Source organism: Onychomys torridus, chromosome 18 (genome assembly GCF_903995425.1).
Source record: "Onychomys torridus chromosome 18, mOncTor1.1, whole genome shotgun sequence".
NCBI lineage: Eukaryota > Metazoa > Chordata > Mammalia > Rodentia > Cricetidae > Onychomys > Onychomys torridus.
In genome coordinates this window covers 9,496,517-9,521,162 of record NC_050460.1, presented here as the reverse complement: position 1 = coordinate 9,521,162, position 24,646 = coordinate 9,496,517, and the positions used below count along the sequence as shown (strand labels likewise).

At 38.8% G+C, this 24,646-nt stretch overlaps 1 protein-coding gene across 3 annotated transcripts in view; it reads left to right on the top strand.

Moving 5' to 3' along the window:
- Positions 1–24,646, top strand: part of Supt3h (SPT3 homolog, SAGA and STAGA complex component) — a 378,162-nt gene that overhangs the window by 5,169 nt on the left and 348,347 nt on the right. For all 3 annotated transcript variants that reach the window (XM_036167200.1, XM_036167201.1, XM_036167203.1), the window contains exon 2: positions 8,906–9,006. In XM_036167200.1, the coding sequence (XP_036023093.1) occupies positions 8,906–9,006 (101 nt within the window). The remainder of the gene's footprint in view (positions 1–8,905; positions 9,007–24,646) is intronic.

The following is a 24,646-nucleotide window of genomic DNA, read 5'->3' as shown; positions in this document are numbered from 1 at the left end:
ATCCTCATTTTGTGCTATACCACTTACTATTAGGATTGTTAAGTGATGGCCTGATTTTCCACATACTTGAAAAAAACCCATAAAGTCATTGAATTTTATGTAAAAACAATAATGTTTTAGTGTTGCAAAAGTGAGTTTGCTATGGAATTTGCCAGTGTGGATGCTGTGTGTTTTAGGCTGAGTGTTGTTAGATAACAGTGCTTTTAGTAAAGAACAATTTTTTTGAACAATTTTTTAAAAGGATAGTAATGGGTATTAAAGCACATGGAATAGGAATTTAGGCTAATATTAGACTAAGGGGAAAATATAGTAAGAGTCTCCTGTGCTTGCATAGCAGAGAGCTCTGATGTCTGTAAATTAGCTAACAAGGATATGAAAATGTCTTGTTTGTGTGTGTGTGTGTGTGTGTGTGTGTGTGTGTGCGTGTGCGCGCGCGCGCGTGCGCGCGTGCATGCACATGCACATGCACATGCGTACACTTACGTATCCCTGGGAATTGAGCCTAGTGACTCATGTATTTAAGGCAAGTGCTGTGTCACTGAGTGATAGACCTGTTGTTGGTTAAAGCGGTGCTGCTGGTGGCTGGCTGCCACCCCTGGCTGCCATGCTGATAGAGGAGAATGCTGGAAGAAAGTCACAAGCCATAGTTACCTTTTAGAGCTTTATTGGGAGAGGGGGAGAGAGGGAGAGAGAGAGGGAGGGGAAGGGAAGGAGAGAGAGGACCAGAGAAACAGAGAGACCAAGCAGAGGGAAGAGAGTGGAAAGAGAAAAGGAAGGCACAGAGGGTCCGCCCGCTTTTTAGGCTGGGACACCTTTGCAGGCTGATGATGTAATTAAGGACAGAACCCTTACACCTGTCCCATTTTATTAACACTTCTTATTTTCAGTTCAGATATTATCTTTGAGTCCACAATGCATTTTTGGTTTTATTTTATTTTGGTTTTGGTTTTTGGAGACAGGTTTTTGCTGTGTAACAGAGCCCCAGCTATCTTGAAACTCACTTTGTAGACCAGGATGGCCTTGAACTCATAGAGATCTGCCTACCTCTGCCTGTGAGTGCTGGGATTAAAGGCATGCATCTCCATGCCTGGCTGCATTGTATTCTTTACAATACCTTTATGAGACAGATAGAAATTATTCCTGAAAGGTGGGGAAAGTGAACCTGAGACATCAGTTGATTCTTATATTATAGGTTCTGGTATATTGGTTAGTTCGTCCTTTAAATAAAAGGCCCATGTCCAGCCAGGTGTGATGATACATTCCTTTAATCTCTGCACTCAAGAGGCTGAGGTAGGAGTTGAGGCTAGGCTGAGCTATGTAGGAATTTCAAGGCCACCTTGTGGTGTGAAACAGGACATTGTACTAAACCAAGGCAAGTCAAACCAAACCAAACCAGCCACACTCTCTTTGCATGACACTCCCCTTGTAAACCATCAGTTTGTCATCCTTGTGACGTTTCCGTCCTTTAACATCTTTCACAAGACTTTGTAGGATCCCCTCCACTGAGTTGTCTTAATACGGTCTTGACTAAACTCGGTGGTTTTTGTTTGTTTGTTTGTTTTCTCATCTCCAAGCTTCCTCTTTTTAGCCAATGGTAGCATAATTTAGTTAGTTTCTAACGTTTCAGGCCTCAGTCATCTTGTTCTTACATACCCAGTGTCTACTCCATGTTAACTCTGCATTCAAAATATGTTCTTGTCTCCACTTGTTACAGAAATCAAAGCCACTGACACCTTGTCCATTCAACTTCAGTAGTTTTGCTTCCTGGGTCGTACCCTTGTTATAAAGTATCCTCACTGCAGCTATCCTTAAAAAAAAAAAATCCATGTTCAAAGTTCTCCAATAGCTTAATATTATTGTCCAGTAAAAATTAACCTCCTATGGCCTTCAAGGCCTTTTCATGCACTTCCTCCTCATGACTCTTGGCTCTCACTCTCAGTGCTGGTCTCTACCCACAGTGGTCTTAGGATCTTGTTCCTGCATACAGTTCTTTAGCACTGCCTCGTGCATTTTGTTCAGATCATATATTGTGACCGTGTAGTTGAAATCCATTTGTTTACTTTGTTTTTATAGCACTTCAAATTGTTTCTGTCTGAGTGTGACTCCTTACCCAAAATGATTTTTGTTTGTTCATTTGTTTAGTCACTATTATATCCTGAGGCCATAAAAGAACATTTGGCTTTAGTCAGTGTCCAGTAATTATGAATGAATAATTCAAGTGTAGATAGTTTGGGCTTTAAAAAAGACATTGTCCCTGTCTTTATAGTAAGGAGAGGGAATAGAAGGCATGTTACTTTTTTTTTTCTTGAGACAGATGTAGCTTTGTGCCTCTCCTGGAACTCACTTGGTAGCCCAGGCTGGCCTCAGACTCACAGAGATCCACCTGGCTGTGCCTCCCGAGTGCTGGGATTAAAGGCATGTGCCACCGTCATCCCAACGGAATGTTACTTTTTATAGGGGAGATTGAAAGGAAATAAATCAATGGTGAGTTTACATTTCTATGTCATTTAAGAGATGTTGTCTAGCCGGGCTTTGGTGGTGCACGCCTTTAATCCTAGCATTCGGGAGGCAGAGGCAGGCGGATTTCTGTGAGTTCGAGGCCAGCCTGGTCTCCAAAGTGAGTTCCAGGAAAGGCACAAAGCTACACAGAGAAACCCTGTCTCAAAAAACCAAAAAAAAAAAAAAGGAGATGTCATTTTGTCATTTGTCAGTAGTTAGTGGAGGGATTCAGTATGGGACAGAAGTTTAGAGTGAAAATAATGCATATTTACTAAGATAGTATTAACCAATTGTGATGGTTAATCTTCTCTGTCAGTGGGACTGGATTTAGAATCATCTAGAAGACATTATGGCTATGTTTCTGAGGGTGTTTCCAAAGAACTTTAACTGAGGAGACAAGACCCACCTGAATGTGGGTAACACATCCTATAGGATAGGCCCCCAAACTTAATACAAAGCCAAAAGGGAGAAAACATGAACGTCAGCATTCATCTGTATCTGTTTCCTGATAGATCAGTGTGACCAGTTACTACTGTGACCTCACCACCATGACTGACTGTGTCCCCTCTAACTGTGAGCCACAATAAATAACCTCACCACCATGACTGACTTGTGTCCCCTCTAACTGTGAGCCACAATAAATAACCTCACCACCATGACTGACTTGTGTCCCCTCTAACTGTGAGCCACAATAAATAACCTCACCACCATGACTGACTGTGCCCCCCCCCTCTAACTGTGAGCCACAATAAATAACCTCACCACCATGACTGACTTGTGTCCCCTCTGTGAGCCACAATAAATAACCTCACCACCATGACTGACTGTGTCCCCTCTAACTGTGAGCCACAATAAATAACCTCACCACCATGACTGACTTGTGTCCCCTCTAACTGTGAGCCACAATAGCTCTTTCCTTAAGTTTCTTTTGTCCGGCTTTTGTTTGTTTGTTTGTTTTTGTTTTTGCTTTTTGTTTTTTGAGACAGGGTTTCTCTGTGTAGTTTTGGAGCCTGTCCTGGAACTCGCTCTGTAGACCAGGCTGGCCTCAAACTCACAGAAATCCACCTGCCTCTGCCTCCTGAGTGCTGGGATTACAGGTGTGTGCCACCACCGCCCAGCTTGTCTGGAATTTTGCCATAGCATTGAGAAAGAAATAAAATTGGTACTTGAAAACTGAGGTTTTCTGCTGTGACTACCTGACTATGTGGCTTGTAGGCCTTTGGAACTGTTTGGGAAAGGAATTTGAAAGAGTTTGCCTAAAGAAACCCTAGAGTGCTATAAGCCACAGATATCCAACCTTTTGATGTTGTGATATAATGCCATAATCAAAAAACTGGCTGGGCTGCATTCATAGCTGTGCTGGGATACATACAGTTTACAGGCTGAAGGCTGGATGTGGCTGCTGTGAGCAGAATTTACTGGGTGAAGGTATGGGAGGCCAGAATGCTGAAATGACAGAAACTAATCCTGGATCCTGAAATTCCCAATGGGAAAGAGGACTCCATCAGGACTTGGCTTAGAGGCCGGCCTGTGCTATATTCTGGCAAAGAAGCTGCCTATATTTTGCCCATTCTAGAAAACTTGGTCTACATTGCTGTAGACATTTTATAGATACTTTACACCTTTTGAGTTTTTGCATTTGTAGTGATTTATCATTGGTATTTTTCATATCAGTAGAAATTTAGATCTGATGTAACTTGATTTTTTTTTTTACCAAACAAAAATGGAGGATGTAATAATGTTGACTTACCTATGATTTTTTTCTGCCTTTGGGGTTTTACAAAACTATTCTAATTATAAAGACTTATTTATATTATGGGAGCTGTTATGAAATACTAGGATGTTAGAGTTAGATGTTAATGTAAGTCCATGGGTCTGACTTAATGTTCCTTGCCAGTGATGGAGTAGAACTGGTCATTTCCATTAGGTCTCTTAATTGCTGCTTGGCTGATAGACTTATAGCCCAGATTTGATATTACTTCTAGGTTATAGAAACTAATAATGAGGGTCTCAGTTCTTTGAGGTGTATGATGACAGATGTTTTTCATGTTGTCAACAAAAGTATGTTCTTTATTGGATACCTAGTAACACATCCACTGCATTTTTACTTACTTTTCTGATTCTGTCTTTAACCATTAGTGCAATTAGAACTTTTTGTGTTTGGCAGCAATGCTTTCAAATGAAAGCAATTTTGCTTGCATATATACATATATACACATGTATGTCTAGATGAAATAAACAAATTTTTATTTTCTAGAATGGAAATTTGGTTTAGTGATCAGGTTAACTCAGAAATGAACTTATCCCTGGGGTTCATATGTAAGCTGGCATGTTGAAATGATCTCAGTCTCAGTCTGCACATCTGAATTCATTTTGTAAAATATGGCGAGCAGCTGCATCCCTGTGGAAAGCTCAAACAACTGCAGGACATTAACCCATTGAGAAGATTACAGTAGGTTTCAGTTCCATGTTAACTGTATTTATTAGTGAAAATTGACTTGAGTGCTTCTGCTTTTAACAGACTTTTTTATGTCTAGAAGAAAGGAAATAAAGCATTGGAATGATAGGACTTTGATGTGCAAAGAAGTTAATGTCCAAAGAAGTGATTATCTAAATCATCAAACCAAATGGAGGTACAGGAAAGAATTATTCTGGAGTCTAATGAGCTATCAGCCCATCATGTCAAGAAAAATATTATTCACCTGTTTGATTTATAAATTAAGTAACTTGTCTGTGAAAGGCTGATTGTGGTTGTAATAAATTTGGATTGGAACCCTTTGCCTCTTACCAATAAAGACCCTTGAAAGGAACCATTTCTAGTGGGGAGACAACTGGAAGAGAGAGAGCTGGGCATCACAGCTAGGGCCTGGCTCTTAGTATACATTTGCTCTATGAAATATGTTCTCTTTAGAGAGTTAAAGCGGGGTGGCTGGGTTTGAAAAGGAAGGAAGGGACAGATTGTTTCAGTGGTGTCACACCCTAGTGTAACCCCACAGTGCTGTGTAGATATCCAATCTGAAGTGAGTCAGCTCACATCCTAGTTTTGGGAGGCTGTGGTTAATACAGAATCCTTGAGGTTACCATTTCTCCAGGCCTTGTGTTGCAACTACTGGAGAACACTGGGGATGGGGGTCCTTGAAAAAGGGAGGCTGTGTTCTCTTTTTGCTGGTCTTTTTGTAGAAATTTGTAGTTCTTGTTTTCTCTAGTCATAGACTGGTGGCATGATTATTTTTTTTAACCCAAGTTTCAAGCTGGAGTTTGCCGGCACGTGCTTGGAATCCCAGCACGTGGGAGGTGGAGGCAGGGAGGCTACATAACAAGTTCATTGCCAGCTTAGAATCCATGTGGCTGTCTCAAAACCAAATAGAGTAAGGGAGTTTCCTTCCTTTGTAGAAAAATAGAAATCATTTCAAAAGTTTTTGTGAAAAACAGAACAAATTTAGGTTTAAAGGAAAGTGATAGCTTTTCTTAGCATTAGAATTTTTTTTTTTTTAAACATGTTTGGGCATTAGGTTCAGTTTGAGTGAAACTTTTTTGTCTTTCAGAGTGCTCATGTTCTGTGCCCTAGTTAGTTCTAGCCTGTTCAGCATAGGCCGAAGGCATATTGGGGTATTTTAGACATAATCACATACAAATATGTCTGAATACTTATTATGATAGTTAAGATGCTGTTTGCCCTAGATCTTTGTGTCACGTTTCAAAAACTGTCCATCTTGGGCAGTTGAGTAGAGTAGCTTTTTCTCTAGCATAGTTTCATACCCTGTCCTTGAGGAGTGCCCCTGGTCTAGATTCCCTTGGTGACTTTTATAATTTTCCACACATTTGGTCAGATTAAAAGGACATATGGAAATGAATTTGACAGCCACATAGAGAGTGAACTGAGTGTGAAAGATAAGAGTTTGTAGATTGTGTAGTGCAGAACAAGCAGGGAAGGTGAGGATCCTGTCTTCTTACACATCATGGAATATAGAGAGAGTAAAAGGTAAGATGGAGTGTTTTGAAGTAAAAGTATTCTAAATTGATAGAAAAGCTTTTGTCAGATCAAGATGGGGCATTCAAATATCTATTTTAATAGCTAACATTTATTGTATACTTACTGTATTAAGATTGTTCCAAATTGTTTTCTATATGAGTCCATCTAATTGTCAGTCTTTAAAAAGTAGGGCTATTATTCACATTTTATAGATGAGATAATGGAAGCAGAGAGAAGTAAAGTAACTTCTCTAAAGTCCTAACATAGCAACAGAGCTGGGAACTGAACCCAGACAGTCTGCCTCTGAAGCCACACACTGAAATCAGATCTTTATGCACGGCTTTAGCTTCTTCTCACGCCTTCCACAGAAATCAGGGGGAACATGTTTTCTCCCATTATGGTGAGCCTGGTGATCAGCAAGAGGGCCTCAGGAGATAGCACTCTGTGTAGAAGTTGTGTGATTCACCAGAAACTGTCTGGGGGAAAACTAGTCAGTGAAATGTGTAGAACAGGAAAGCATCTTCCATAGGCCACTGCGAGCCAAAGCACAGGCTGAGATCTCTTGTCTCCTATTAATATATAGACTATGCTCAACTCAACCTTCCTGGCAAGGGGACCCTTTAGCTGCCATCTTCAGGGCGGATGTTTCATCACAGTGGAGTACTTTCCCTGCCTGGGCTTTGCCTTGTGCAGTGCTGTCAACGGGCAAGCCCTCTGTGCAGCACCAACTCTAGAGACTGCCTACCAACTCCCTGGACCCCTCTCAACTGCTTTATCCTGTGTTCTCAAGTTTGTGTTCTCTCATAGACTCTTCGAAGTATTTCCAATTCCCAACTTAGGAAAAAGTTTATATAAACTAGTAGTAATAGTTACTGTGTGTTTATTTTATTGTAGTTGGTACTTTACTTACTTCAATGACTTTTGTGTTCTTTTGACTAGTTCTTGTTTACTAATTATTATTTAATTTAGTGCCATGTACAATAAATAAAAAGGCATGCTTTAGGATTGGCTAGTGGTTTTTTTTTTGTTTGTTTTTTGTTTTTGTTTTTGTTTGGTTTTTTGAGACAGGGTTTCTCTGTGTAGCTTTGTGTCTTTCCTGAATCTCGCTCTGTAGACCAGGCTGGCCTCAAACTCACAAAGATCTGCCTGTCTCTGCCTCCCCAGTGCTGGGTTTAAAGGCGTGCGCCACCAACACCTGGCTTAGTTTTTTATTATATATCAGCCCGATTTGATAGTGAAAATGTCACATTTTAAATTAAGTCAATTATTTGCTCATAAGATTATGAAATGTAATGCCCACATCTGATCTGTTGATTGATTTTCTACTATAATTTAGGCTTTGGTTCAAATGAGGACTAGATTGTGCTGTTTTTTTTTTTTTTTCTCATTTTGTATATTATAGTTAAAAGAACTTCTTTAAATGGACTCTTACCTTGTACTCCTAAAGTGTGTGTGTGTGTGTGTGTGTGTGTGTGTGTGTGTGTGTGTGTTCCTGTGCGTGCACATGCATGTGTGTTGTATTCGTGTGTGCGGCATATGTGGAGGCCAGAGGTTGATATCAGGTTGTCTTTCTCAGTCACTTCTTCACATTATTTTATTTAGTTATTATCAAAACAGTATTTCTATTTGAAAAATATCCAAAACAAATGCTACATTCTATCTCAGATGCTTAGGTGTTCAGTAATGATGAGGTATGTTGTGTCATGCTTACTCTAGCAACAGACCTTTATCATTTTATAGTAATTCTGAATAGGTCAGTCCTTAAAGCCATTCCTCAAAACCCAGAGCTCTCTTTTCAGCTAAACTGGCTGGCCAAAGACCATCCAGGATTCACTTGTTCTCTCTTCCCCAGGGCTGGGATTATAAGGGTGTGCTGCTGTGCCAGTTTTCACTTGGGCTGGGGTCCAGGAGAGTGCTATGGTGCCAGCTTTCTTGTGTGTGCTGGGATCTGAACTCAGGCCCTCATGCTTGTAAAGCATGCCAACTCTCCTGCTCCCAAAGTGACTTTTGTTTTTATTGGTCTGTGTGAAACTGGGGGAACTGATCTGTGTTAAGGGGTCACTGGACACTCCCTGAAGAATTGCTAACGAGACTTTGGGTGGTGTGCAATGCTCTGGAGAACTAGCAAGCTATGCTAAAGTAGTCTAATCAGTATTCCTGTTCTATTGCTTACTATAGTGTAGGTGCTGAATGTGTACTGTCACACAGGCAATTATTTGATACCTGAACTGACTGAACAGCTTTCTCTCACTATACTATTTTTCATTTGAATAAAGACATTAAGTAGAAGAAAGTTGGATTTATACAGAACTGAAATTATCTGCAATTTGAAGGTTTCTATACCTTTTGAAGTAATTTAGAATTGCCTCTATTTTGTGTACTCTTCATAGCTAAATATGTGTGTAAGTATTATTTCTTTTCCTTTTTTTCTAGATGAATAATACTGCAGCTAGCCCGATGTCTACCACCACTTCAAGTAGTGGACGAAGTACAGGGAAGGCTGTAAGCTTTGCTGCAGAATTGCAGAGCATGATGTGAGTGTACCTTTACATGGTGCTACTGTTGCTATTTTAAATTGATTAATGTTGAAGAAGGAAATTGAAATAAAATGTATAAACCTTAGCTTAATGTACTTTGTCTTTAAACAAATTAAAATAATCTCAAAACATTTAAAAAGCTACATGTAAGACAGGTAGCGTTGGATAAGTGCTGCAGTGGTGCACTGTATTTGAAAACTGAGTACCAGCTCACCTTTGTGTGGATAGTCAAAATGTTTTCAGAGAAGTTTGCAGTTTTTCTCAATTCTCCTAATTCAATGAACCTAATTCAAAGTAGTTTTTAATTTTGATAATATTCGAACCATTCAGATTATTGTGAGAAACACAAAGTATTAAAAAAATCGCATGTATTGAATCTTTGAGAAATTGCACATTTAAGAAGTCTTTCCAAAGGCTATTCTCACCTTGCATGTGAATGAGACAGTTTATCTTAATTGGGTGGAGTAGCAGATTAGGGAACCATGTAAGCACCGAGTTCTTTCCTAGTGCTTTAGGAGACAGGTATCTATAGGAAGAGACAATGTAGATTCTTTCCCAATGACCCTTAGGCATTTTTAAAGAATATTTCTGTGCAAAGTTTAAATGTCTTCCTCATGTGTATATTGATAGCCTTTAGAGTGGGTTGAGTCTACTGTGTGATAATAGTTCAAAACACAGTTTTGGTAAGTTCGATCGCATTTGATAGTCTCTCAGTAGACACACTTCAAAGCAAGTATGTCATAGTGTCTCAGACTTCTGCTCTCAGCATCTCTTTATAGTTGTAATGACTGAGAATCTTTGAGAACTTTGGCTGTATGGGCCATCTATAAATATTGAGTTCTTAGAATTTAAAACTGAGAAATAAAAATGTACGCTTTTATTTGAAAAATAATAAACTTATATGTGAATATAATCTATTTCTTATAAAAATTGTGTTCTAAGAAAGCCAAAAACTGATAACACTTGTGATTGCTAAGATGGGGATAAACACTACTTTAGCAGCTGACTTTCGTGAGCCTGCCTGTATCTTAAATTGTGGGGCACTTTAAGAGTTTATAGATTGGTATACTCGGTGGTTTTTCATTATAGTTTAACAGGCTTTTGTTAGCAAACTTTGATGTTATATTATAGTAATTGTATTTAAAAATTTAAGTATGCACTTTATGATAAGGCGATAAATTTCATTTTTTTCCCTGTGGCACTTAATTGATTTACTCATATTTTTAACTGTAAATTTGGACATCTTCAGATTCTTTACATTATAGTATAATGAAGCCCATGTATCCTTTATTTGAATTTAATAGTAATTGCTTTTCAGTCTTATTTGACCTTTCTTCCTAACATTATTAAAAAAATGAAGTATTTTAAAGCTAATCTCACAGGATTTATTAAAACAATGTGTGTTAGTAGACAAAACACCAGGTGATGTATAGCATGGGTCAGAGCCTGTAGCTGTGTGACCTGTTTGAGTAAATGAAGTTCACTGGTCGCCAGAGATGCTCACTCATTTACCTGTCACTCACTGCTGTCTTCATGATACGTGGCAGAGCTGGGTATTTGTGGCAAGCCCACACGGACTATGAATCTGAAAACATTTACTATCTAGGTTTTTACAGAAGTTGACCTCTGAGCTATAAAACCAGCTCTCTATAAAAAGAAAACAGAAACTTAGGAGTGGTTCTGTCTCATGTTTGTATCTGATAGACCTAAGACCATTAAAGAAAAAGAAAAGAAAAGCTAAATTCAGCACTTTGTATTAAATACTTTCACACACGCCTTCCCAAGCAGTCGACCTAAGCTGGGTTCTGAATGTAAAGGTTATTGTTGGCTGTGACTCTGGAATAAGTGTGCACTTTCCCTTCATTTCAGACCTGGGGAGAGGCCACTCCTAATAGCACATTCAGCATTGAGAGGCTCAAGTTTTTCCCCTTATGAATTTTTCCTCAGAAAGAGAGCTAGAGTCAAAATGAGGGGATTCCTTTACAATTTGTCAGTATATCCTAACTTTAAAAATTTCAGGCTTTAGCTCATGTACAAGTGAAATCAGTATACATGCAGTCCTTGGTCCTGTGCATTTTCAGAAGAGGAAGTGCAGACTTAACCCCTGCGTCCTGGTAGGAATTGCACTCCCAATTCTTACGGCTGCTGTTTCACAGTTAAGCCTCTTTGGGTTGCCGTTCCTAGTCCTCTGCTGCTGCTGCCATCTTCTCTGTCTATTAACGAGTAGTAAGTTGTTTATCTTTTAGCTACAGGCTAACTGTGAACATAGTCTTTTGTCAAGGACTGGTATCACTGAGAACTAGTTGTCAGTCACACTGAAAGTTGTCCAGTTCAGTTAATAAACACAAAGTGGCAGCCTTAACAAACAGAAGGAAAAGAATCTGAGAGCAGCTCCTGAGTTATGCAAGGTGGAGGAGGAGAGAAAAGCAATCCCTTGTGGAGGGCAAGTGGTATACCAGGGGTGTGTGTGTATGTGTGTAGCTAATTCCTCTTTGTTCTATTTTGTGTGTGTGAGTGGTGTTTTGTCTGTGTGCTTGCCTGGGGCTGGAGGGACCCCAAGAGGGTGCTGGATCACCTGTAACTAGAGTTACAGTTGGTTGTGAGCCACCAGGTAGGTGCTGAGAATCGAACCTGGGTCCTCTGAAAGAACAGCCAGTGCTCTTAACAGCTGAGCCATCTCTCCAGCTCCTCTGTTTTCTCTTTTTTCTATTTAATTGGTTCTTAGTAATCTGTAGTTACTACTGTACTTTTGAATGTCTTTTGTCCCCATTCAGTATATTGTGTGTTCTTAAGCATTATTAATCAAGTTTTCCAGTGTTACCAAAACTATGAAATAAAATATTGGCACCTATTACCTTAACGTCAAGGAGAAGTTTTTACTCCAATACCCTTTTGGTACTTTTTAATTTTCCTTGAAGGAAGCTGAACTGATTTACATTTCTCTCTCATTCTGATGGCGCCTCCCCTCCCCCAGCCTACCTCTCAGGACAACAGAGGAGACCCGGTGTTGTCTAACAGGGTAGCCACTGGGCTTCAACAAGTTTGTCACTAACATTTCGTGCATGTGTTCATATGTTCTCATTCTTAGACAGTTTTATTTATTTTTTTTACCAACTTGTTGATTTCCTGTAGTTTATTAAGAACTTTCAGTGTTTTCCAAAGCTTCCTCTTTGTGGCTCCCCATAGGCATTCTCTACTCTCAGCATTTGGTCTCCTTCGGGTTGTTTAGTGACTCTTAAAGTGTGGGGATTATCCTTCTTTTCTTCTTCTTTTCCATGTAGCTTGGTCAGTTTCCTTTTCTTTTTCTTTTTAATGTGTAGCTTAGTCCTTTCACACTGCCTTGTTGCTTCTACCTTTGACCTGAGGTCCTCCCAGTCTTTATACACCTTTCCATACCCTTCCTATACTTCAGGGTTTGATTTCCACAATTTCATATTCATCCATTTGTTCTATGTTGTTGGGGGCTCTAAGTGAAAGCACCCTCGCTTCAGATCCACTTGCTAGTGGTCCTCCCACACAGATTCCATAAGCCTCCCTTCCTCCTTCCCTTCCCGGCTGGAGCTCTACCCTGATCTGATCTGCTGCCTTAGTGTAGTTATTAGAGCTTCTTAATGTGTTTGCATATTTGGTGTTAGAGTTCAGCTCCGTCCACATGAGTTTTCTTTTTAAAATATCTTTGGCCCCCTCTTATTTTTATGCTTCCAGATGAATTTTTAGGAATCATTTCAACAAGCTCCAAAACAAATTCTAAGTGCAAATTTTAAGAACTTTCATTTTTTGTTTCTTTTTATGCCTTTTACTGTATTCTCAGATTTCAGACATGGGTCTTTGCAATGCATTTTACTTTTAAAGTTGACTAATGAAGTAATTTTACATTTAGAAGTTTATTTGAAACAACCCCTAATAGAAACAGTAAAAACAACCAGACTAATGAGTGGGTTGCTTTTCTAGTGTATGATTAGAAACCAAAAAAACTTCTCAGTTTTCTTTAATATTTGTTTTTCTTGCTTGAGTGTAGAATTGTGCTGTGACTGCAGTATGCAAATATCCAGTCAATTTATCACCTTAATTTTTAATCATGGTAGTGATTTTCTTATTTTTGAATGGCAGAAATGATCAGTTTTAAATGGTCAGTTCAGTTTTTAAAAATGGATTTATAATACTGCATTCTGACTAATAGAGTAATATATATCAGTGTCCATTCAGTAGTCCAGTCCAGAAAGACTGATATACTCGGTGTATGCATTTGTGAAAATAAGGGACGATGATAGAGTGGGTCTTCCTCTGGTCATTTTAGTGAAAGCTTTTCTATAGTAGATCAGGAGCGTGTGTGAGTGCTGAGCACATGCAGATAGACTGGCAGGCAGGGTTCACTAGAGTTCAGTGGGCTTTCTCTGGCCAGACTCTAGGCTATTACAGAGGGGTCACGTGGGGTCAGTTCCTCTGATAAATTGTGCTTGTCTTTTGTTTTAATTTACCGCTTGCATAGTTTTATTTTCTTCATTCTTTGGTGTTTGCTGATTTGCTGTTGTCGTTCCAGACACGAGCAGCGTTTCTCTGTCGTCATACCACTGAGAAGGCGTAGCAAGGCCTCTGCAGTGACATGGCAGACAGCTTGAGAACAGTTAGGAAGGGAGTCATGTTAGTGAGGGAGGTAGGCTGAGAAATCTGCCTGGAAGTGTGTTCACTGTTGCATAAGCTGTCTGGGACTCAGCTGAAGCAGGTGACATACTTTCCCATAGCAGTGCTTTGCTGCTGCTCATAGGCCCGCGAGTCAAGGCAATTGGGTTGATTTAGGAATCTGAAGGGCAGATGTTATTGAAAGTTATTTATGTGACATGTTGGAGGTTCTATCCTACAAGTAGGGTATAAAATACAGTGGAGTTGATCAGCTTGGACACAGTGTGAGAAGGGATTGGTGCGCTCAGTGCACTGTACTGAGACATAGAACATATACAACATAAGCAGTACGTATAGGAGCTTAGAAGGTCAGCCATCTGACTTGTTCTCCTGAAGGGCTACTCTGACTTCCGTGCTGTCCCGTTACCTCTCTGTGCATTTGACACCTTGACTGTTTCTAGAAATGACCTCACTAGTATTTTACATGCTGTATTTGTCTGTGTTTGGTGTCTGATCTCAGAGCTTTAAGAGCTTTTCCTGATGTGCTCTATATGGCGTCTTATAGGTGCTGGGAAGTGTGAAGTTGTGATCATACTGCCATAAAATGTTCAGGAGGACAGCCTCCAGGGCAGGGGCAGCAGTTGATATCTTCAAAGTCTTCCAAATAGAAGGGGTAGGAAATAGGAGCCTGGAGGAGCCTTATACATGTATCCATGTTTTTTTTTTTTTTGCCCTCTTAGTACATTGATTCTGGTTTTTGTCTTACATGAATGAAAGGATTCTTGTGTGCTTTCTGTGTTTAGAGTTTTGATTTATGTTGTTACCTCTTCACTGCTTCCTTGACAATTCTATATTTATAAACTACATGTGGATGGTAGAAGGAGGAGGGGAGTAAAGTTTGGCCAATAGGACGGAATCCTAACTGTTTTAAGTGTTTTTGAAATGTTATGAGATGCAGTGTAGCAGGAACCTTAACAGGTCTTATTAATAAAATCAAACCTGAGGCCAGTTATTGGGGTGAATGCTGGAAGATCAGAGACACAGAACAAGTCACAGCTTCCTCACCTCACCAGTTCCTCAGCTGGTCTTGTTTCCTCAGACTGGAAGCCTCTGAGCCCTCATCCAAATGGCTCTCAGCTGAACTGTGCTCGAAAGCCTGAATTCTTAACCAGCCAAATGCTTCTAGTTTCTGGTCTTCACGCCTTATATATCTTTCTCTTTCTGCCATCACTCCCTGAGATTAAAGGCGTGTGTCACCATGCTGGCTGTATCCTTGAACACACAGAGATCCGCCTAGCTCTGCCTCCCAAGTGCTGGGATTAAAGGTGTGCACCACCACTGCCCAGCTTCTGCTATAGCTTGCTCTGACCCATTTTCTAGCCACCATTTTTGGCTCTGTATCTAGTGGCTGTCTGTTCTCTGACCCCAGATAAATTTATTAGGGTGCACAATGTTTTGGGGAACACAATACCACCACAATGCAGTAACAATATTTATCTCTAAGGTTGATAAGTCAGATGATGCCTGCAAATCATTTACATAGATTGTAGTTGTTCAGTAGAACTCTATGTAAATGACTGCCTTTTAATTTAGACTTTGTTAGATTATAGGAATAGAACTGAATTTTATCACTTTTTGTTTATTTGTTTTTGTTTTTTGGACTGCTAATTTGGTATTCAGAAACAAAGGACTCTGTCTTAATGTCATTCATTTTGACCAAATAGAAATATGAATGTCATAGAAATGGATTATACCAGTCTTCTATTGACTCATGAAGTAGCAAAGGGCTAATTTGTCCTAGGGTGACTAGTTGGTTAATTGATTTGTCCCAGGGTGGCCAGTTGGTTAGTTATGGGTTCGGGTCTTAATACCTGATCTTTTGACTATCAACACACTATTCCTTTCTAGTGTCTTTCTGATATGAATTAGCAATCAGTCCTTGTTTTTCTCATTGTTTAAGCTGTCAGCACTTCTTTAGTTTTCCCTTCAGTTTGTATTTGAGATGGCGCTATGATATTGGACTCATTTTGAAACGATGAGTGTGTATATCACTTGAAGCATTTTTCATTAATTCAAGGCATAATCTTTTTTGTGCTTTAAGTCCTGTGATCAGTTATTGTAGAGTGTCCTGAAAATTCCACTCATTTAAACATTACTGGGATGTCTTAAATTTTAGGCAGTTAGAAGCTGACAAAAACATGCTTGCCCTTCAAGCGTTGCTTTCATGTTCCATGAGCTTTCTTTAAAACACACAGTGATGCACACGCGTGTGTGCGCGCGTGCGCGTGCGCGCACACACACACACACACACACACACACACACACTTTTCAGCAGCCAGACATATTTTTATAAGTAATTCTTTGAAGTTAGTTCCCCTCCTCTGTTTCTTCAGTCTCATTCAAAGTCTTAACAGTTAGTCTAAAGTAGTAGTAGTACTCTGGGTAGCCAGCCTTTGTTTTTGTACACTGTTGGTCTGTGAACTAAGCAGTTTAAGCCAGAAGTCAGTTCCCACTTCCTTCTTTGAGCTAGCTTTCCTGTGATGAAAGTGGGATTCAGTGTACATTGGAATCATCTAATGTAGGTGGTTTACTATTCTGGGAATATCCTTATATTGTAACAAATGGTTCTAAGGCCATATTTGTTCTAGAATATTCTTGAATCATCCTGCTTTTTGTTTATTCATTTAAAAATAAACTTGATTTCTATCATGGGCTAGGCACTCTTCTGGACTCTGCAGATTTAGCAGTGAGTACAACATACAGAGTCCCTAATCTTATGGACCTACCTCATGTTCCAATTTTATTAAAAATACTTCATTTCTCTCTCTCTCTCTCTCTCTCTCTCTTTTTTTTTTTTTTTAAAGAAAATACTACTGCTTCTGTGGCAAACTGTAGTCTTGGAAGTTTACAGTGTTGTACATTAAGTCTTTGACTTAAGTATGTGCACTTCTGTGTTATGGTGCTGGCGTTACTTAAGTATGTGCACTTCTGTGTTATGGTGCTGGCGTTACTTAAGTATGTGCACTTCTGTGTTATGGTGCTGGCGTTACTTAAGTATGTGCACTTCTGTGTTATGGTGCTGGTTACTTTGGTTTGCAGTTTTGGCTCAAGACTCGATTTCCTACAACATATGAAACCTTTGAAAATGCAGTGTGTTTGAGTCACCTTCCAGTTTTACTTGAAATTAGTTTAAAGCAAGGATCTTTGTTTAAAAGGCAATCAGAAGAAATTAATTTCCAATACGAGAGAATAGTAGCAACATGAACCAATTGTATATTGAATGGATTAGAATATTAAGCAATCATTTTTTTCTCCTTTTTTATATAAAACCTTTTGTCTAATTTTAGAATATTCTATAGATTACAAAGAAATATCAGTTTTAATGTTGAAAGATTTGCATGTTAAATTAATGAAAACCAATAAATAGAACAGCCCAGAACTTAAAAAAATTATCTAATGCAATTTTTCCAAAATTTGCATATGCTAATGTGGTTTGAATAAGAATGACCCTAATAGGCTCTATGTGAATGCTTATGAATTCTTGAATAGAATTAGAAGGATTAGGAGGTAGACTGTGGTAGAGTAGGCTTGTCACTGAGGGTGAAGCCAAAGCCTCTGTCCCTCTGAACAGGGTGTAGCTCTCAACTGCTGCTCTAGCGCCATGATGATAATGGACTGAGTCTACCAGACTGTAGGCTGCCTCATTTCAACGCTGTCTTTCCTAAGAGTTGCCTCGGTTCTGGAGTCTCTTCACAGCAGCAGAACACTGACTAAGATCCCAAGTGTATAAAATAAATGATGAACATACATTCTTAATAAGTCTACACCTGCCTTTGGAATGCTTTTTAAAAATTTATTTTTAAGCAGTGCTGTTTTGAGTTGTTTTTTGCTTCCATGAGGTAGTGAAATTTCACATTTTTCATGAAGTTAATGAAGAAGATTCTAGTGTAGACCTATTATGAGCTAAGCTTGGTGAGTCCTTAACCTTGTTTTGATAGTTTTGTTGGGAACAATCACTGGCCATCTACTTGCAGGGCATTCAGATATGATCGTGTTTTCTCATTTGAATTTTTCTCCATATTCATTCCCTAAGGATGTTCGAATTTTAATATGTATGGAAAGTATAGCTTGTTGCATTTATTTTTATTAACCTACTTAAAAAACATTAAAGGTTTTACTTTAAGGTCAAGGTGTTCTGAAAGCTGCAGAATATAGTATAATCTGAGTAGCATTTTATTTCCAAGTAATTGCAGTTATTGAAATGCACTGTTTTTACATATGCAAACACAAGCTTTTAAAACCTGGAAAAAAATTAAATGGAAAGCTTTTTTTCTTTTTTAAATGACATATGCCTATCCCAGCTCCTTTATTTATTTATTTATTTATTTGTTTGTTTGTTTGTTTGTTTGTTTGGCTTTGCAGGACAGTGTTTCCCTGTGTAACAGTCCTGTCTGTTCTGGAACTCACTCTGTAGACCAGGCTGGCCTCAAACTCATAGAGATCCACCTGCCTCTGCCTCCCAAGTGCTGGGATTAAAGGCGTGCGACATCACCACCTGGCCTTGACATATACCTATTTCTTCTGGTTCATTTTCTGTCACTGTGTTGTACATTTAGGTATTTCTTTTGTGCACATCTATTACTCAAAGTTTGTAAATAGAGTTGTAAAAATTTACATTTATAATGTGAGAAAACATGGAGATACATCTTTAAAAGAAAATTGAGACAATATTCCATAATAAATATAAATGAGTCAATGAAATAGAATTCATTAAAAAACACAGTTGCTCACTCTAGGTTAATTTACCTACATTAGTCCTAAACTGCCTAGTAGTGTCACCCCATTATCTGCTTAATTAGTGATTGAGATACATCTTTAAAAGAAAATTGAGACAATATTCCATAATAAATATAAATGAGTCAATGAAATAGAATTCATTAAAAAACACAGTTGCTCACTCTAGGTTAATTTACCTACATTAGTCCTAAACTGCCTAGTAGTGTCACCCCATTATCTGCTTAATTAGTGATTGAGTCTTTAATGTTATCCCCTTTTTGTTTGGTCATAAACTGAGAGTCTGTGAGGTTTTTATTGAAAACATGTTCAGTGTTTTTTCAAATTATATACTGTGTCTACCACTTTTCTTTGTTTCTAATCAAAATTTTCATTTTAAAAGTCTTTTTCTTTATTATTTCTTTAGCATGTTTCATTTTTCTCTAACTTACCAAACTTGTTTTTAAGTCTTTTTACTTTTTATTTAAGTAATGTTGTTCGTCTAGCCAGCCCCATTCAATATATATTGTTGAGTTCCTGTGATTTGGCAAGCATGAGGCTAGATGATATGTAAGAGGAGAAGAAATGGGGATTCTTGTGTGCTTATGTTCCTAATACAATGTAGTGTATGTTTTATGATCTTTTGGTCGTTGAAATTTTTGCTCTTTCTACTATAAATGTGTGCTTAGGTACAGAGACATTGATATTTACACAGAAAACACAGGTTTTAAGTTGCCAAGGTAGAATTTGGCCTCAGCATATCTAATTTTGTACAACACTGCCTTTGTATATGGGAGACAGACAGGTGTATAAAATAAGTATATTTCTTGTTTAAGAGTGTTGCTTAATGTATTTTAAGTTCTGCTTTGTGCAGGTGTTTGTGGGGCTGCTCAGGAGGGAAGAGTTCTTAGTACATTATTAACTCTTCTCCCAATCCGCGAGCCTCCTTTAAAAGTTCACCTCATTTACTAGCTTCTTCATAGCGTGTCATGAGACAGACAGGTTCTCTGGAGCCACCGAACTAGTGAGTAAGTATGCTTGCATACATGTGTAAGCAGAGTGAGGGTCCCACCCTCAGGTAGAAGTTAAGACAGAGTGACAGGCAGTTGAGAACATAGTGTGTAAAGAACGGTTGCTCATGTTCTCCCATGGTAATATAGAAGTGGTTAAGAGGGTTTTCAACTCAGTGGATGAATCTTAGGAAAATAAGGCCATTTTATCTCTTTCTTTAAGAACAGGTCCTATATTTAAGCCTTTGGAAGTCTGGGGAAGGTGACAGGACAGGAAAGGAACAGCACAAGTAAAGGAGAACACACGAGCAAGACCCGAAAGTAGGATTGAGGTGTGGAAAGTTTAATGTATCTGGAAGGAAATTTGTTTGTAGAAAATACTAGTAAAACTGGTGATAAACGTCAGAATGTGGTAAATGAAGGGATGGCTAGGGAACTTAATATTTTACCTAGGCTTAGGAAACCTTTCAAAGGTGTTTGCCAAGCTGCAGATATGATGTGCTTTGGCCCTGAGTGAGGAAGATGGGTGATGAGCACCATGGGAAATGGATTGGCTGGAGGAATGAGTGTTGTCCATGTGAGAGACAGCGGTTCCAGGAATGTCTGTTAGGATTGTTTACAGCAGGATTATAATACAACAGGAAGGGGTAAGGAAGGAAAATGAAAGCGAAGCCCCAAAGCAATAGAGACACACCCTTACTGGAGGCATAAATGTACAGAAATGCATATGGTGAAGTCCTCCACTGATGTGTTATTAGCCAATGTCATTAACTGTATGTCCTCAGTAAATGTGAAATTCAAATATTTGGTTGAATTTGTAAGATTTGAGCTGGGGAAAAAGCACTGTTAAGTAGAAACACATTGATTTATTTTTAAAGATGCTGGTGGCAAGTCTGATCTTAAAATTGGTAGTTTCAAATTGTCCTCACTAGAACTGTAGGAGTTTCATCATGGGCTTCCTCTCTGCAGCAAGAGCTGCCTACCCTGTGTCTGTTTGAGATGGTATGTACATCTTTAAATTTGGTGTTTGAACAGAATCATAGTCAGAAATGTTTGAAACCACAGGTACATAGTCCTAATTTCTAAAGTAAGTTCAGAAAAAAAATCAGTTTTTATAATTGGTTATTTCCAGTTTTATGAGTAATATCTAAGATGAATGATGCTACATCAATATCAATTATATATATGATACTTTGGACATACAATGTTTACTTATTACACTTTTTTGTGTAATAAAATATATATCCTATTGAGCTTGAGGAATGGATAGAGTAACATTCAGATGATTTTTAAATGAACATAATTTCATAAAGTTGAGCCTTTAAAACTGTTGGTGTCTGACTGGTTTCACAGTTTGGTAAACTGTTTGACCACCCTATAACCATCTCTGCCTTGTAAAGACACTGGGCATATTCTTTTACAGTCTTATGAATGGACATGTGGGTTTTCTCTAATACTAGGTTAGAATTTACATCTAATACACATTGAGAATACATGAAATTTTTAACAATTTGTGTCATATTTATACCTCAAAATGTCCACGTGGGGCAGCATAGGTAGATGGATAGTTTATCTCTGTTTTCTGAGAAACGTTTTAATACATAGTGCCTTTGTAGGATGTATCGGTTTGTTGGGTTCTGACTCAGGCTGCATGGAGAGGTGTCCAAGCCTATAGGAGTAAAGCAGGTGGCGGGAACTAAGCTGTCCTGTTGTATTCTCAGGCTTAGGAGTTTTGTTTGTTTTTTAACCTGCCTTTTCTTTGACTCGCTGGCTTTCCTGTTGATTTTCAAGCTGGTCCTGTGCCACTGCTTAGTTCTGAAGTGGCATTTCTCTCTCTTTCCAGGTATTCTTCTTAGTCAGACTCACCTTTCATATTTAGTATTTTTTCTCCTTGGGCCTTCTTAGTCAAGAGCAAAGTACTAGTTTACTCCAAAATGTTACTCTAAAAATGTTAACATGCCCTTTGATATTCTTAATTTTCAGGTTTTTTTTTTAAGTGTGTGGTAAGCATATCTATCCTTCTTTGTGGGCTCTTTCAAGGCCAGACTGTCATAAAGCTACCAAATGCCTGCTTGGTTACACTGTTGTGCCAGACTGCATTCAAAGGGAAGGTTCCAGATTTGACCTCTTGTTGGAAATTTAGGAGCCAGGGCAGTACTCACAGTACATAAATGAAAAAACAGTTCATGTAGGCATGAATGAACAGCAAGACACATTTGCAGTTGAGGACAGGTCTGTGTAAAAGATGGAAACGCAGGCAGGCTAAGTGAAGGGCAGCTAAAGGAGGGCCTTTGTGGGATTCTGTAAAGCAGCCGAAGTTAGTGGTCACCCTCCCTGCCCATAGTAGCAGTTCTTCCCCGCACTGGACATGTGAATTCCTCTTTGCCTCCACAGTTGTCCTAGTTACACAAACATTTTTTCTTCAATCAAAGCCGTGCAAGAGGAGAGGGAAGAATGGGCACTCCTGGGCCAACACTGTTTACCAGTAAGAAAGTGCTGTACAATACCAGAGAAGGACTAAATGCAAAAGGCTGCCCATCGGCTTGAGATCTCTGTGGCCAGAGTTGGTAATGAAGATTAGAGAGCAATGTGGGAGCATCTCACACATTACTAGGAGCAAAATGATTTCAACAGCAGCTGTTTCTCACAAACTTTATCTATGCACAACTGCTAGATATTTGAAGGAATGTGGCATAGATTTGGTGCTTTGAACTTAGAAGCAATGTGTGGAGAGGTGAGGCAGGCATGGGGGAAGATTGTATATTGCTAATCTGCACAGAATGGGAGGCCATACATATATGAGAACACATGATTGTATACATAACTGAAAAATGACAAAACAAAAAACTTCAGTATATCTGGAAAACTTATATAATGGGATATTGTTGATAACATGGAGGCTAGGCTAATAGCTGACATAATTATGCTGTGTCATAATTTGCAGGCTGCTTCAAATGACTGGAAGACAGCATTTTTGAGAGAACCAATGTACAAGTACTCAGTCATTGTGGGTAAACTACAGGGGTGAGAGGGCATGAGTTTCTCTTCACATGTTGAAAGTTGTGTTTGGAAGTGGAAATTAAGTTAAACATTTTCCTTCTAGGCTCCTGAAGCTCTCAGAATGAGGGACTAGTTGGATGCTTTCCTCAGCTTGAGAAGTAAGCGGCTGGTCTGGAGAAGGCCTCACAAACCTAACCAACCCACAGCTCCTCCTCGTTCAGGTGCAGACCTCCTGTAGGAGGTGGGGGTTCAGGTGCAGACCTCCCTCCTGTAGGAGGTGGGGTAGGGCCTCGGAGTCTACATTTTAACACGCTTCCAAGCCCACTGGTGCTGATGCTGCTAGGCCGTGAACCCTCACTGTCAGCAATCAAGTCTATTGCAGAGAATGGAAGGACTAGAAAGCTGATTATACTTAATGACTCATGAGTTTTGTCAGATAGGATGTAGGCACTTTACTTTTTATTTAATTTCCATGGGAAACTTTGGAGATAGGTGCTGCTTAAGGATAAGGGAGTTCAGACAACATATTCTGGCTTACGCTTATGTAGAGATTCAGACACTAATTTAAATCCTTGCTGATCTGTCATGTTTCCATCAGAGTCTTTCTTTTTTCTTGGAATATGATTTATTGTTGGGGATTTTGCTCTATTTCTTACAACTTTATTATGGGAGAAATGAAGGTTTTATGTGGATTCAGGAAAATGGACTTGTCAAATATTAGATCCCACTGTTAACTAAATTGTATGATTGTAGTATACACTCTTATCTTTTAGGTCTAAGCATAGCTGTTGTTACTGTTTGGATTCCTCAGGTATACATACATACTGTATAATTTAAAGCGATGAGATTGTAGCATATGTAATTTAGCATCCTGTTTTCCCCTCTAAGCATACTTTTAGCAGTGTCAGACTGTTTACACCCTTGCCATTTTTTCACAATCATTAGCATGTGCAGTAATTCTGTCTGGGTACAATCCCATTCCCCTCTCCCAGTAATTCTGCTGCTGAATTATTCTTCTAGTTTCTTTTTGATATTTTCAATTTAAACTTTTGGTTTTTGGATACTGGGGATCCAGGGCCTTATCCATCCTAGGCAAACATTCTATCACTAAGCTACATAACATCCCTGATGCCTAGTCTTACATATAATATATAATATTAGTGAATGCTGAGTCACTTTCATTTTAGAATATTCTCTTTCTTTGACTGTTTTGGCTACATACAAATTTTTGTCTCTGTCATTCTAGTGGCTTCTGATAATGTAAGTGGGAATACTTGTGGGGTTTAAACTAAAGGCAGGGAATTGCCTTATCTAACCAGTCACCCTTTCTTTACAGTGACTTTTTCTCACTTCTTTTATCTATTGACAGGCAGGCTAGCAGAATCAGAACCTGTAACAATAGTGCAACTACTGAAGAACTTTATCTATTATTCCAAAATTAGTTTTGTATTTACACTGCTGTCTGCCCGCTTCATTGAAAGTCCTACTAGAAAGTGCCTTGAGTTGTACATCTTAGGGAAGATGCCATGCAAACCAACTTCTAACATTTTTTTTTAAACTGGATTTTTCTAATTAAAACTAAAATGCAAATTTATGTTTCCTTTTCTAAACTGTCATACTTATGATTTTGCATTTGTATATGTACGTATTTTAACAGGCGAGTCTTCCTTTTTTAGACTTTTTAAGTTGTCTTGGTCATTAAAATATTCCATGGCAGATGAAATGTGGGTGCCTGAAGGCTGTTGACATTTTGTGATCCCCAGACAGCTTTCTCATCTGAGTTCTTTGTGTCTCTAGAAATGTGAACTGTTTAGCTACCCCATGGCCATCTTGGAAGGACATTCCCCTATGCCCCAGTGGCACTGTGTAGACTAAAACAATAAATGTATCTCCAGCTCTAGTCCAACTCTCTAGAGAAAAAAACAGTAGCTAGAGCAGGTTTTTTTTTTTTTGTTTTTGTTTTTTGTTTGTTTGTTTGTTTGTTTTTTAACCTTCTGGAGACTTCTAAAACAAAATCATGGATGAAATTGGGCAACTAGGTCATGCCAAGAGTCTTGGAATCTTTGCATAGTATCTGTTGGAAGACAAAGTGTATGACCATTATTATTTTAGTTCATAAATTCTTGGTGTTATAAAAGTTGAATTTGTAATTCCTAAATCACGTGAAGGGTGGTATGAACAGTGCATAAGACTACTGATTATGATGACTAAGAATTATCAAGTTTCTGATCAAA